Raw genomic sequence first — 14,996 nt, 5'->3', positions numbered from 1 at the left:
TCTGTCTACTTCTTCAATTGAAGGTTGACAGAGAGAGAGAGAGAGAGAGAGAGAGAGAGAGAGAGAACGAATCGGCAATCAGCTCTCGACGGTGGTGGAATACTATTCTACTCTACGGACCTATTTACTATTTGTTTGTTCGCCTTACGGATAGTAGATGAACGGACAGACGCACCTGGCGCATCGCATCGCACGCATCGCATCGCCACTCAACCCATCCACCTATCCATCTATCCCGAAGCCAACAAACCAAACACGCATATAATTCTCTCGAGGGAAATCGATCAACAAAGACACCTACTCCATGCCCATGGCACATTCAACCTCCTCCCCTGCCACCTCCCTCCTCATCTCCATCCCCTCAACAGCACACACCCACCTCATCATAGGCAGCAACCCCCTCGCCGCCTCCCGGTGCGCGCAATCCCTCGCCGCGGGCGCGTGTCCCCTGCTGATCGCCCCCGGGTCCAGCGAGCTGCACTACGCGCTGCAGAAGCGGGTGGATAGCGGCGAGGTGAAGTGGCTGCGGAAGGACTTTGAGGATGGGGATGTCTTGCGCTTGGGCAGGGAGGAGGTGGGCGGCGTGGTGGATGCCGTGTTTGTTACGCTCGGGGCGAGGGACGGGATGAGTACGTTTTGGATTTTTGGTCGTGTTCTCTACCGATTTCCTTTCTTCCGGCACTGGGATAGGGCTGACGAGATTGGTACTTCCTAGGTGCGCACATCTCCCAACTCTGCAGAAGGCACCGCGTCCCCGTCAACGTTGCCGATGCCCCCCAGCTCTGTACCTTCTCCCTCCTCAGCACGTACACCTCGGGCCCCCTCCAGATCGGCGTCACGACCAACGGCCGCGGGTGCAAGCTCTCTTCACGAATTCGTCGCGAGATTGCGTCTTCCCTGCCTCCGAATCTCGGTCCAGCTTGCGCCCGCCTGGGCACGATCCGGAAACGCATACAAGAGGAAGACTTCCTTTCCCACTCGCTGCCGTCGCCTGAAGAGGAAGAGAGCACAGACCAGACGGCAGCCTTCAACAAGCTGGTCACGGAGGCGGATCTGGATGCGCAGAAGAGCCGGCGCATGAGGTGGCTCTCTCAGATCTGCGAGTACTGGTCGCTGAGCCGGCTGGCGAACATCTCGGACGAGGATGTCGATTTGGTGTTGCAGGCTTATGCAGCCGATCCTTCCACTTCGGCGCCTCTCGAGCCGACGCATCTGGACCGTGTGCAGAAGAAGGGGAGGATCATACTCGCTGGCAGTGGACCGGGACATCCTGACCTCCTCACGCGCGCGACGCATAAAGCCATCCTGTCCGCGGACGTAATACTCGCTGATAAACTCGTCCCGTCTGGCGTGCTGGATCTCATCCCACGGCGAACACCCGTACACATCGCGCGCAAGTTCCCAGGCAATGCCGAGCGCGCGCAAGAAGAACTGCTCTCGCTCGGTCTCGCAGGCTTGCAAGCCGGAAAGATAGTGTTGCGATTGAAGCAAGGTGATCCGTACGTTTACGGCCGCGGCGGCGAGGAGTTCGAGTACTTCCGGAAGGAAGGTTATGGGGATCGCATTTCCGTGCTACCCGGGATTACGAGTGCATTGAGTGCGCCGCTGTTCTCGCACATACCGGCGACGCAGAGGGCGGTGAGTGACCAAGTGTTGATCTGCACGGGCACGGGACGGAAGGGGAAACCGAGTGTGCCGCCCGAGTTCGTGGAGACGAGGACGGTGGTCTTCCTAATGGCGTTGCACCGCATCGACGCGCTGGTTGCAGATCTGACGTCGCACGACAGCCTTGATGCGAAGCTGGTGCTCGAGGGTGGAAGCGTGGACGAGACGAGGCGGGTGTGGCCAAAGAGCACGCCGTGCGCGGTCATCGAACGGGCGAGTTGTCCTGACCAGCGCGTCATTCGGACGACGCTGGAGTTTGTAGGCGCCGCGATTGAGGAGGAGGGGTCCAGGCCGCCGGGACTGTTGGTGCTGGGAAATGCGTGTGAGGCGCTGATCAAGGGGGAGAAGGGGCGGAAGTGGAGTGTCGAGGAGGGGTTCAAGGGGTTCGACGAGTTCACCGGGACGAGCCGTGGGCTCGACGAGTTGGTGATTGACGACCAGAAAGTGGTGCAGGCGAGGCCGGAGGTCGTGAGGGGCGATAGCCTGGGAAGAGAATTGAAGGTTTGATCTGGAGGGCGAGTCGGGACAGTGGGTTCTTGTACCATGTACGGAGTAAGGGTAGAGAGAGGTAGATCCTGCGTTGGCATCTGCGTTTCTCGCGGGTTTCTTGCATAGTATAGCGAGTGTGTGCATGGAAAAGACGAATGGAATGGACTGATACCCCCCCCTCGCGGCCACTCGCTCGTCTCTTTCTTTACTCCTCGCTCCCACGCTATCACCGGTATATAGTTCGTCCACAGCTTCGTAAATTCGTACACAAGCAAGCAAGCAAGCTTCCTCTGTCTCATCCATCCACTACCATCATCCATTTGATCGATGTAGCCCTGCACCATGCATACCCGGGTCCAAACATGCAAACATCCGAATCCCTATTTATCCCCTGTCCCTTTTCTTATCTTGTCTTCTCATCTCTCCTGCAAGCCCGCGCCAACACTCATCCTCAACTGCCTCTGCCGCTGCTGACTCTGCAACTGCAACCGCTCAACCGCATACCCAAGCCGTTCCTTCTTAGCCTTCAGCGCCTTCAACCTCGCCTCCCTCGCCTTTGCCTCCTGCCGTCCTGCTCCTGCCAACCCCCTACCACCAGCACCAAATTCCCTCCCTCCAGATGCCCCTTTCCCAGCGTTTCCTCCTAGGCCCTTCCCAGCACCAGCACCACCACCGCTACCACTACCAAACCCCCGCGCGCCCTCCAGCCGCCCCTCCAAAAGCTCCGACCGAGCGACCACCGAGTCCTTCTTCCGAGCCAGCTTCGCAACGTAGCCGTCTGCGCGCGCGAGCAGCGTCGCGATGGCTGGCGCCAGCTCCGAGGCGAGCGAGGATTGGGCGGCGGTGAGGGTGCTCGAGGGGGTGAGCTCGAAGTGCTGAGGTTTGGGGTGGATTGTTAGTTAGGCGGACAGATAGACAGACAGACAGACAGACAGACAGACAGACAGACAGCTTTGGTGGTTCTGTTTTTGTTTTTTGGTTTTTGGTTTTGTTTTTATGTAGATGAGGGGGGGGGGGCATAAGGGATATAGGGGAGGGGAAGGAGAAGGCGGACGTACGCGTGTACTGGATAGGATCTTCTTGAGGCGGGGGAAGTCTGCGATGCCGGCGTCGAGGATGGCGATGGAGGAGTCGAGGAGGGAGAGGGAGCTTCGGAGGGAGGAGACGGATGCGCTGAGGGAGGTGAGGGATTGGGACTGGGATTGGGTTTGGGTCTGGGTGGACATCGTGGCGGGGTGTCGTCTCGTCGTGTGGACGGTGGGTTCTGTCGTGACGGCTCGGTGCGGCGCTGATGCTGAGTGGACGTGCGGTGCGGCGGCGATGTCAACAGACTGCGACGCGGTTTGGGGGGCTAAAAGCAGCCGTCTTCTGACTCGTGTATTACATAATTAATCTGATGTTCTGACTCCGGGGTAGGTAGCTTCTACGGTACCTGCCAAGCGTGCACAGACCAGGCCCTCCTCGTAATATCAATTACTACTAAATGGTCGAAAGACAGTTACTTACTACTTACTACTTTAGCTGCCTCCATCGCACTCCAGAGCGGGTCGTGCGGTGTAGGGTTACAATACCGGTACGGGAAGCTGCAATGTGCATGGCAGCTCTGCTTTTTGCACCACCGAAGGCTCCCATCAGGAATTCCCAGAGTGCCAAAGAGACGCACTCGCTTGCATCCGAAAGTACTTCAGAAGACCACCTGCGTACCCAGAGTACCACCACGCCAAGTCCGGAAAATCTACCCCCTCCGCAAAGCTCCGGGGTAGAGTTTAAGCTTGCGGCCAGCCTACAGCCTCGAACCGTACCCGTACCCGTACCGGTAGGTAATAGTCAGTGCACTGACTTTGTGACCTGCGGGCTCTCGGTCACAGTCAGGACAAGCAAGTGTCCCAGGTCAAGCAAGTGTCCCATTTCAATTATTTCAACTTATATTGAAATAACTTAGCAACAAATATTGTTATAATATTCAAAACTAGATGCATAGATCGGCGTAATCGAGATCTTTAAAAGTCTAACCAAGTATAGAATCTTTTTACTAACAATTTAATAATTAATAGAATAAATAATGTTTGATTATCGATTGAATTTGATTGAAAATCAAATATTTCGTATTAAAAATTTTATATTTTCGAATATTAATCGTCTTTTGAATTGAGTTTCAATATAAAAATTTGATATTTAAAAAACTCTTAGTCAAGCGGACTCGTACTATTTGTTTTTCTTATTATAACTTTTATAATTTTTATTTTATTTAAGTTACAAATATAATCGAAAAGTTGATGTTCTTGAATTTTCGCTAAATTGTCCGAGCTTTTTTCGCTGTTACAATTGTGATTTTGCGTAATAAATATTATTTTACTTATTTTAATAATAAAAAATATATAATATGTTTAGTAAGTAAAGTATAATTCACTTATCTCGATTCGTATATCTAATTTTTATTATTGTATCTTTTTTTGTTATTGACTTATTCTTAATACAAATCGCAATTTTCGATTCTTTTCTATAAAGAATCAAAAACATTTTTTTTTTACGATTTGCAAGTTGAATTACTTGATAATAAAAAGAGCTATATTGATAAAAATTAAATGCATTAATCGGCGGAATCGAGCTCTTTAAAAGTATCAAATTTTTAATATCATAGCTTTATTCGTTATTAAGTTATTTCTAATACAAGTTGAAATAATTGAAATGGGACACTTGCTTGACCTGGGACACTTGCTTGTCCTGACTGTGACCGAGAGCCCGCAGGTCACAAAGTCAGTGCACTGACTATTATTCCATATCTTTCTCGTAAGTACGGTACGGTACTGTATGATTCTAACAGTGTTGGTACCGGTACCGGTATCTCGTACAAGTACCGGTAGACGTGCGAAAGCGAGGCGGCGTTACGTAATGCTCTCTCTCTCTACACGAAGTCCGCAAACTTACCCCGTCGAGAATAGGGCCGCAAGTTTTGGCTTGTGGCCGGGCTGGAGCGTCTCCGTACCAATTACTGTTCGTAGTACGTAGGTACCGGTAGGTAGTGGTATTTTGATAGTTAATAGTGGGACTTGACGTCGCAACTTTAGGGGTCCTTTGCTTAACGTGAGCGAAAATAATTACGTGGTACGTAAGTATATGCCGTGAAAACATTAACTGTATAACCTACCGGTAGTATATATATATATATATATATATATATATATATATGTTATATTGTTAGATCTCAATCAAGCTGAAAAAAAATCGGTTGCATCGCGTGTCCATTCGGCCCGCCTGGATTATAGTTTGGTTCTTTCCTTCCTCGTCTTTCTTCCACACTACGTAGCGTACCGATTGGTAGCTGGCTACAATACTCTCCCCCCCCATGAATAAATGTCGGACCCAGTTTCGGCCCATAAATCATAGAGCGGTGGTTTCTCAATGGCTCAAAGCCCTGTCAACTCCACTGTATAGACCAAATACTGGCTCAAAGATGCTTTTCAAAGCTGAATCCTTATACTACGTAAGTTGATTGGTTTCAGCCCTGGTAAGATCTCTCACGAAATTGTACTTTCGACATTTATTTATAGGAGGGGAGAATACCACCTTTCTTTAGCCGTAACACATTCTTTAATTTTTTGTTTAAGCTCTTTTCATCTCGTAAGCATCATTCTTGCTACAAGTGACGATGGTATTGTATTAATTCGCTCACAATCTTCGTCGTTATCGCTGATTGGGAGGTGAGCTAACAGATGTTGCTTGGTTCGAGCGCGATTTTCATCTGCGGAGACTTGAAGGTCGATCGGACACGAGGCCTCCGCGAACTTGGCACGCTCTCGTTTGCAACTGCGGCTCGAAGAGAGAGTAGAATAATACCGTATTACTAGCTTTTATCTTTTGTGCTACAGGCTGGCTTTCGCGGTCTCGAATAAAGATCCCTCGCTCGGATAAAATATAAATAAGAATCCTTCGACTTTATTGCTGGTACGCCTTTTTCAATCATTTCGTTCGCCCCTTTCGGCTTTCCGATTAAGAAGACGTTTAGCGTTACGATCGTTTCGAGTTTTAGTCGTTGCTGATATGAGTTATCGCTAGCTGTTTTGAGACCAGCGTATTGCTTTTTCACTTCCTTAGCCATGACCTTTAGAAGTGCTATGAAAGCTAGTATATTTCCATTTGTTCGCAAACTCGACTATTTAATTAATTTCTCTTAAGGTGTATCCCGCTGAGATTTCTCTTTAAAGTATCGTCCGTCTTTGCTATATGAATACGGCTCGCAGTAATAGGCGTTTCGAAAGGGGTTTCGATGAGCGGGTCGAATGCTAGCTGTATTCGCTTAGGCTGAGAAGCTTTCAAGAGCTCTTGGTATTCGGTAAGATCGGGAGCTGAAGGAGCACGCGCACATTTGTTGCCCATTCTCATTCAGGTAGGTAGGTCAATCTGCAGTTGGAAATGTTGTCTTGGACGGTTGTGATTTCCTCGCAATCTACGTAGTAGTACCGGTAGTATAAAAAGAAAAAGAAATCGGTGCGAGACACAATTATTGCGCGAGACATCAATGTTTCGCCCATCTAAGGGGGGCCCCTAAAGTGGCGAGTGGCGACCCAAGTCCCACTATTATTACATAATTACTACGTACCAAGTGCGATTTCTGATTGAAGATCGATCTCCTCGTAGCCTTATCGTGCGGTATCAATTTCGAGAAACCCGCGCACTCTACTGCCCAGTACCTACAGTAGTGTCTCATCGCTCTTGGCTTAGACCTGCTAACCACCATCAGTAACTGGCGCTCACGCACTGCTCAGCAAGTGCTCAAGGATTAGGTAAGCAAGTACTACTTACAGTAAAGAGGCCTCGAACTTGGAAGGCAGCCTTGCACCACGACCGTTGCAAATGCGAGGTCCCCTGGCCCTCTGCCCCTGGAGCTTGCGGACAGCCCCGCCAGCCCGCCAGGGAAAAAGAAAGGACCCTTGACTTCCACCCCTTCCAGATTGCCATCATCGCCCCATCGCCCATCTCTTTCTCTCCTGTCTTTGTCATCCTTACTCTACTTACTACGTATATATCCGCACTCTGTACGAAGTATCTATTCCAATTTGCAATCTTTGCGCATTCTTCCAATCGCCCGGTCCTCTGTCATCCCGTACTCAATCCAGTGCAAGGCCAGGCATCAGATTCTCCCCTTCTCCCCTGCTCCCCTGCTCCCCTGTCCTGTGTTTCGTATTTTCTCCTGGGTTTTCCTGGTTTGCCTTGTTGACGGAAACTCCACGTTTCGTACGGAGTAGTCTCATTACCGCCATGCCGGGCCTAAAGTTTGTTATTGATTCTTGTCTATCACAATGGCCATTGAGGATCCGATGTGCTGGGGACGGCGATGTCGCCCCGGGCTAATGCATCTTGCCTCCTACCTTGCAGTGGAGCCGGACTTTCTTATTGCTTGTCTGGTATAGAGTGGCAGGTAGTGAGCACTCGTTCCAAGTCTACTTATAAGTTCAGACACCCATCTGTCATCCAATGTCTGAATCCGCTTACCACACACTCTTTCTAACTGCCCACCCTCACTCATTATGCGTTTCCCTCTCCTCCTGACCACAGCTGCTGTAGCTACGACAACAGTCCTCGCTGCAGGAAACGACACCTCTGATGCTGTTGATGTCACGAATGGTGCCACGGCCGAAGCCGAGAACGGTGTCCTCAATGGAGTCACGGTCGGGACATCCACCGCCGGATTTTCGGGCACCGGTTATGTCGAAGGCTTCGATGCTGACGCCGATTCCCTCACGATCACTCTTTACAGCAAGACGCAGGCCCTGTACGATCTGGTCCTCATATATGCTGCTCTCAACGGCGGAAAGCAGACCAAGATGGCGCTGAATGGTGCTGGCGGCGCCCAGATCATTCTTGCGCCTACGACGGCAGAGAGTCCGTGGGCGAATGCTTCGGCGGGCCAGGTGCTGTTAAATGCTGGGAACAACCAAATTACGTTCATCAATGACTGGTAGGTGCACCGTCTTGCTTCAATGCCTTTTGCTGATTGTCTTTAGGGGATGGTACTCCATCGACTCCTTATCTGTAACTCCCGCTCCCCCGCCTGAGCCGCACGCGGTCACCAACAAGTTGGTCGTTCCAGACGTCCTCCCGGTCACGCAAGCTCTGTACACCAAACTCCTCTCGAAATACGGGACTGGAGAAATCTTTTCCGGCCAGGCAGAACTCAGTGGAATCGACTGGGTCGAGAAGAACGTGGGAAAAACCCCCGCCATTCTCGGTCTGGATTTCATGGACTACAGTCCGTCGCGGGTGGTGAGTCTCTACTCGCCAAGACCCGATCCCATAAATGCTAACTCCTCGTCCAGGCCTTCAACGCCAGTGGCAAATCGGTCGAAGAGGGTATCTCCTGGGATGCCCGGGGGGGGATACTTACCTACCAATGGCATTGGAACGCTCCCTCGCAGGTAATCAACAACGACACGGTCCCGTGGTACAAGGGCTTCTACACCTACGGCACCACATTCAACCTCAGCCAGGCCCTCGCCGACCCCAGCTCCACCGAGTACGGGCTCCTCATCTCCGACATGGACGCCATCGCCAAGGAGCTCCTCCGACTCCAGGAGGCCAACATCCCCATCCTCTGGCGGCCCCTCCACGAGGCCGACGGCACCTGGTTCTGGTGGGGCGCCCACGGGCCCGAGAGCTGCAAGACCCTCTACCGCATGATGTTCGATCGCTACACCAACGTGCACAAGCTGCGCAACCTGATCTGGGTCTGGAACTCCGTCACGCCGTCCTGGTACCCGGGCGACGACGTCGTCGACATCCTCGGCTACGACTCGTACCCGCCCATCGGCGACCACGGGCCCGTCAGCCCGCAGTACCAGCAGCTGATCGCCCTCGGCCAGAACAAGAAGATGGTCACGCTGCCCGAGGTCGGCAACATCCCCGACCCGGATATCCTCAAGGCGTACCGCGTCAACTGGAGCTACTTCGTCGTCTGGAACGGCGAGTTCATCGAGACGGAGACGTACAACCCGCTGGAGCTCAAGAAGAGGGTGTATGAGGATCCGACGGTGCTGAAGCTGGCGGACCTGGGAGATTGGAAGTCGGGGCAATGATGATTTTTGATGTCTGATGAGTGACGAGGGGATTTTGGGACAGGTTTCCCTCCTGCTCTTTTTCTTCTTTTCTTCTCTTCTCTCTCCGTGTATATACCTTGATCTGGTCTGGGTCCGTTTGCGTTGATTTTTTGTTATTTCATGGATTGAAAACAGACCTGGAAGTGTTACCTCGCAGACACAGAACCTCATATACGAAGCAATGAACTCAAGCTCAAACATACACATCCCACCGAAAACAAAAATCCAACAAGTCTCTCCTTCTCTCCACGTCCTAATCCCCATTTTGCCCACTACCCATTCCCTTGAAGCACGATACAGAAAGTAAAAGTGCCTACGCGTGAGGTTCCACTCCTTCACGGCCTCATTGGTTTTCCTACTCAACAATCGCGAACTCCGCCGACGTTAGCTAGCAGGCAAGGCCGCCCCGACCGTATCTAGTGATCCTGCTCCCCCCCCGGCCGAGCCGAGCCACACGCAAGCGAGCTCAAGGCCCCCCCCCCCCCCCCCCGAAGATTTTTTTTTTTTTTTAAAAAAAAAAAAAATAAATTTAACGATTACGATTAGACGTTTTCAGCTGCCCGTACCTCGGTACTTCGGTATCACCTCCCCCCCCCCCCTTCAGTTACGCGATAAGTTTAGTGTTGTTTGGGGGAAAGCTAGAATTTAAAATATGGGAAATGGGAAGAGAAAAGACAAGAAGAGAAACAAGAAAGGGATGATGTTTTTTTATCTCCTTTTTTTTTTTTTTTGGAGAAAAGAAAAGAAAAGAAAAGAAAAGAAAAGAAAAGAAAAGAAAAGAAAAGAAAAGAAAAAGACTCGAATAGATGGGTGTCAGGAACGAACGTCTCGGAAACAACAGATGCAGGTTTCGCCTAAAGAAGAAGAAAACTAAAGGAGAAGAAAAATCATCCGCCGGTTGTGCTCATGCCCAGCTGATTTTTTCATCCGCACTTATCGAAGATCTAAAGCTGGCGATTCCTGAGTCCTCGTTGAAGTTTTCGGATTGTTCGGGGGGCGGAGAGGTGGAATTGTTCTTTGGATAAAATCCAAGCGTGTGATTTCCACCCCGTAGACTCGCGTGCTCGGGGCAATGAGATACCCCGCAGCACACGTGATTTTGGCTCATGTATGATGCAGAAATCATATACATATCTAGATACATACGAGTTTAACATTGCGGAATCGCTGTCCTAGAATCGAGCACCGTCAGTAGATGTACCGATCCAGTCTCTGCCATTGAGCGGCGTACGTGATACCCACGCTAGTCGAATCCCACGATGAAAGTATTTCGCGTCACGGTTTTGACGAGTATCATCGCAGCTGGGATCAATGCTGCGGAGCACCAACAATACCTCGGACCGGGAGCTGGAAGCTGGCCAGGTGCAGCAGGCATCAGCTCTGAATCGCGGCCGAATGTTGTTTTTATCTTGACGGATGATCAAGATGTTCATCTGTCGTCGCTCGATTACATGCCTTTTGTCAGGAAGCATCTGCTCGAGCAAGGGACATATTTCAGCAAGCATTACTGCACGACGGCTTTGTGGTACGTATCTCGGGAGTCTGCTTTCTTCTTCTTCTTCTTCTTCTATGTCTTTTTCTCCAGCATCTCTTGCTCAGCTTCCTCAAATGATTCCTAATCAAGCAGTCACTGAATCCCGATCTCGTGGTATATAGCTGTCCCTCGAGGGTAACTCTCTGGACGGGGAAAGCCGCGCACAACACCAACATTACAGATGTCGATCCTCCTTACGGTATGTCTAACTCCTAACTGCATGAGCGAAAAGCCTCTGACTAAACCGGCTAGGTGGGTACCCGAAGTTTGTCACTCAGGGCTTCAACAAGAACTACTTGCCAGTATGGCTCCAGAAAGCTGGGTACAATACGTACTATACGGGAAAGCTATTCAACGTCCACACCGTGGACAATTACGATTCCCCTTATGCTGCTGGCTTCACGGAGTCCGTACGTTATTGATCAGCCAGATTATTCTTGACCCGGCTAATCGAGGGTAGGACTTTCTCCTGGACCCATACACCTACAACTATCTGAATAGTACATTTCAGCACACGGGAGAGACTCCCAGGAGCTACGAAGGCCAGTATAGTACCGATGTTCTCGCTCAGAAAGCGTACAGTCTCCTTGACCACGCGGTGCAGGCCGAGGAGCCATTCTTCCTCACGCTGGCTCCGATTGCTCCCCACGCCAATATAGAGATGAATGGCAGCGCGCTGGATGATGGTCACACTCTCAAATTTGGATGTCCAGTTTCAGCAGAGAGACATAAACATCTGTTTAAAGATGTGAAAGTGCCCAGGACCGAAAGCTTCAACCCAGACAACGTTTGTAGACCCCTTTTGTCTGGCGAGCTGGAAGGGATCTATCTGACCGTACCGTAGCCATCTGGAGCGAATTGGCTTCTGAGGCTTAAGCAGCAGAACAAATCCAATGTGGACTACAACGACCACTTTTACCGACAGCGGCTACGAGCACTTCAAGCAGTGGATGAGCTAGTGGATGGCCTCTTCGAGCGACTTGAAGCGCACGGCATCATGGACAACACGTACATAATCTACAGCAGCGACAACGGCTTCCACATCGGCCAGCACCGCCTCCAACCCGGGAAATCCTGCGGCTACGAAGAGGACATCAACGTTCCTCTCATCATCCGCGGACCCGGAGTGGCAAAGAACCACACCACGAGCATGGTCACCACGCACACGGACCTCGCTCCGACGTTCTTCCATCTCCTGGGCATCCCACCGCGTGACGACTTCGACGGCACCGCGTTCCCCGTCACCGCAGCCGGGATCGAGATGGCGAAGGCGCGACGCCGCGAGCACGTCAATGTCGAGTACTGGGGCTTTGCCAGCGGAGAGGGCAAGTACGACAACGAGATCCTGCACGAGAACAACACGTACAAGGCCATCCGGATTCTCGGGCCGACGTACAACCTCTTCTACTCCATCTGGTGCACCAACGAGCACGAGCTCTACGACATGGACGCAAGTCACCCTCTCCCCTCCCTATTCCCCATCCTATTCCCCAAGTCGGACTTCCTTCCACTAACCCGGAACTCTCTTCCAGAACGATCCCCATCAAATGCGCAATCTGCTCTCGCCAAGCCGTCGCGCTCACGACACTCTCGTAGCCGGCCTCCCAATCTCCAAGGTCGTCGCCCGTCTGGACTCCCTCCTCTTCGTCCTGAAGTCCTGCCGGGGAATCACGTGCCAGCAGCCGTGGCAGACACTGCATCCCCACGGCGACGTCCTCACGCTCGAAGATGCCCTGTCCAGCCGCTTCGACCGCTTCTACGAGGTCGAGCAGCAGCGGGTCGAGTACAACTTCTGCTCGAACGGGTATCTGATCGAGGCCGAGGGGCCGATGTGGGAGACCCAGGGGAGCATGTTTCGTCATGGTTTGGGGTGGTATGAGTGGGTCTAAAGTTCGTGAATGGGAATGAGAATAGAGGAATTCTGCAATCTCACCCAATATATATATATCATTGTAGAGATGAGAAAAACCAAATGAGTACAAAAGAGGTGCGCAAGGCATTTATTCTTACATTTTATCCTTGGAGGCTATAATTTGACGGGCTAACTAGCAATGAATCGATCCTCTTGCGACTCGACACCTCATCGGCTCCGTAGGTAGGCGCGGCTGATCTTTATACAGCAAGCGACTCTTGAAAATAATCATGCAAGGCAGTCCAAGAATACTTCCTTCCCTAAGAACTACCACCACCGTCTACTCATTCCTGCTTCTGCGGTTTCTTGATCTCTGCAAGTCTGCTGCTTAACACTGTATCTCTCAAGGTTTGGAATATTATTCTTTTGCAGTGGATTCAAGCGAAGGCGTGTTGGATCTCCAAGTAGGAATCCTACCTCATCGATGAGAAGACGACTCCCGACGAGGTCCCGTTCGTTACACAAGACTCTCACAGGGAGGGAATTCTAACCGTTGAGGAAGCAGGTAGATTCCTTGCTCTGCTTGGGTTAATATAGATATAAATGTATATATATAAAATATTAGATTGAACATCGCATCCGTCAAAACAAGTACATGTATCTATCTGTCTATCTATCTTTCTATCTATTCAGCCCGGTACCCAAGCTCCTGCTCGCCGCCAGCACCAGCACCAGCACCAGCACCGCCGCCACCGCCACCACTCACGAACCTCTCATCGACCCACCGCGCGAACCTCACGCACGGCTCATCGACCAGCACCGTGCACCAGTTCGCCAGCGCCAGCGCCAAGGGCAGCATCACAGCCCACGCCAGCAGGTACGCCAGCACATTCCACACCGGGCCCTGGATCTCCACCACGTCGACCTCGGGATGGTCCGGCGCGGCGCGGTGCGTCCCGAGGAGGGCCAGGATCTGCCGGCGGATGGGGGGGCCCAGGATGGTGCCGACCATGCGGTGGGTGAGGTAGAGCATGAAGCTGACGCGGCCCAGGTAGCGGCAGGCCGGGCGCTCGAAGAGACGGCGCAGGGCCGCGAAGTGGGCCACGCCCGCGGTGAGCAGCACGCCGGACCAGCACCAGAAGTAGCGCTGCCCGCCCTCGATGTCCTGCCAGTTGGCCGGGATGAAGGCGTCCGTCCAGGCGTAGCCCGGGCGCTCGTACCAGTCGCGCTTGCCGGGGATGCCGCCGAGCCAGCCGCCGGCGAGGAGGACGAGCAGCCAGCAGAGGCGCGAGCGGCGCGTCGTGCGGCCGGAGAGCTGGTCGAAGCCGCCGCGCTGCTTGACGTAGTCCGCGAAGAGGACCCCCGTGGTGAAGAGCCAGTAGTTCCACCGGGCCGAGAGGCAGGCGTAGATGGGGACGACGGCGAGGACCAGCGTTCGTTTGCCGTAGCTGCGGATCCGGCTCACCATCAGCAGGACCACGAACACGGCGAGCGAGCCGGCCCACTCGACCGGCATCGTCCACATGGTGGTGTTGTAGCTGTGCAGGACCTCCCAGTTGGTGCGTTCCAAGTGGAAGGGGTTGGCGAAGCGCTCCGACTCCCAGAGGTAATCGACAAACTGGGCGAGGAACGAGTCTCGGCGGGTCACCGTGAGTTCGAGCACTCCAGAGTAGAACTGGATCAGGGACAGGATGCCGATCCAGAAGCACGGTACGAAGAGCCTCATCCATCTCCGGAACGCCGTCGAGCCCAAACTGAGCGCGAATTTCTCGTACCGTCCCTCGCGGATGGAGGAAAGGCTGGACCAGGAGAGCACGAAGCCCGACAGGACAAAGAAGATGCCGACTTGCGTGTGTCCCGAGCACCAGATGATCCTCAGATACGGCAGCCTCCAAATCTCCCACGCATGGGTCCCGGGCGCTCCGTAGGGCGCCTCGGTGCCGAAGGTGAACATGTCGAGGTGGTAGTGGTACACCATGACCAAGAATGCGGCGACGCCTCGCAAGCCGTCCAGCCACGACGTCTCCTTGAGCTCATCGGCCCTGGAGGCCGTGAATCCAAAGACGGCAACGACAAGACCTCGCTTCGGTTTCGGCTGGCTCTCACCGGGCTGCAGTGATTTCTTGATGAGCCGCACCAGGTCGCGAACGGGGAGCAGAATCCATCTTCTAGCTGTCGAATTGTGACTTCCGAGTCCTCTTCCAGATCTTAACTTCGACGTCGTGCTCCACGAGCTTGAATCTTGCGGACCACTCTCCTCGTCCGAGATGGGAATCAGGCGCTGCGATTCCACGTCATCCGCGTTACTTGTGGCTGCTTGCAGCCTCTTCTCCTCTTCGTCGTCCATAGCTTCGAATTCGAT

The 14,996-nt window shown here is 52.6% G+C and overlaps 5 protein-coding genes across 5 annotated transcripts; 3 read left to right on the top strand and 2 right to left on the bottom strand.

Annotated features, from left to right (window-relative positions):
* Positions 1–304: 304 nt before the first annotated feature.
* On the top strand, positions 305–2,172 carry L3040_005928 (uncharacterized protein; the record flags this gene model as incomplete). The annotated part of the gene is made up of 2 exons (XM_007297656.1): positions 305–629; positions 716–2,172. The coding sequence occupies 2 exons, from the start codon at positions 305–307 to the stop codon at positions 2,170–2,172; spliced, it is 1,782 nt and encodes a 593-aa protein (XP_007297718.1).
* A 398-nt stretch (positions 2,173–2,570) lies between these two features.
* L3040_005927 (uncharacterized protein) lies at positions 2,571–3,380 on the bottom strand (the record flags this gene model as incomplete). Its single annotated transcript, XM_007297657.1, has 2 exons — positions 2,571–3,029; positions 3,213–3,380. The coding sequence occupies 2 exons, from the start codon at positions 3,378–3,380 to the stop codon at positions 2,571–2,573; spliced, it is 627 nt and encodes a 208-aa protein (XP_007297719.1).
* A 4,302-nt stretch (positions 3,381–7,682) lies between these two features.
* L3040_005926 (uncharacterized protein) lies at positions 7,683–9,227 on the top strand (the record flags this gene model as incomplete). Its single annotated transcript, XM_007297658.2, has 3 exons — positions 7,683–8,113; positions 8,160–8,418; positions 8,472–9,227. 3 exons carry the CDS (start codon positions 7,683–7,685, stop codon positions 9,225–9,227), a joined length of 1,446 nt encoding a protein of 481 aa, XP_007297720.1.
* A 1,280-nt stretch (positions 9,228–10,507) lies between these two features.
* Positions 10,508–12,837, top strand: L3040_005925 (uncharacterized protein; the record flags this gene model as incomplete). Its single annotated transcript, XM_066155799.1, has 8 exons — positions 10,508–10,773; positions 10,905–10,981; positions 11,035–11,192; positions 11,243–11,569; positions 11,627–12,232; positions 12,315–12,661; positions 12,739–12,769; positions 12,832–12,837. 8 exons carry the CDS (start codon positions 10,508–10,510, stop codon positions 12,835–12,837), a joined length of 1,818 nt encoding a protein of 605 aa, XP_066011234.1.
* A 482-nt stretch (positions 12,838–13,319) lies between these two features.
* On the bottom strand, positions 13,320–14,981 carry L3040_005924 (uncharacterized protein; the record flags this gene model as incomplete). The annotated part of the gene is made up of 1 exon (XM_007297660.2): positions 13,320–14,981. One exon carries the CDS (start codon positions 14,979–14,981, stop codon positions 13,320–13,322), a length of 1,662 nt encoding a protein of 553 aa, XP_007297722.2.
* Between the last annotated feature and the right edge of the window lie 15 nt (positions 14,982–14,996).

The sequence above is a fragment of the Drepanopeziza brunnea genome (assembly GCF_022702325.1).
Source record: "Drepanopeziza brunnea f. sp. 'multigermtubi' strain 214-2 chromosome Unknown ctg10, whole genome shotgun sequence".
NCBI lineage: Eukaryota > Fungi > Ascomycota > Leotiomycetes > Helotiales > Drepanopezizaceae > Drepanopeziza > Drepanopeziza brunnea.
Note: the sequence above shows the minus strand (reverse complement) of the source record. Positions and strands in the feature narration are given on the sequence as shown.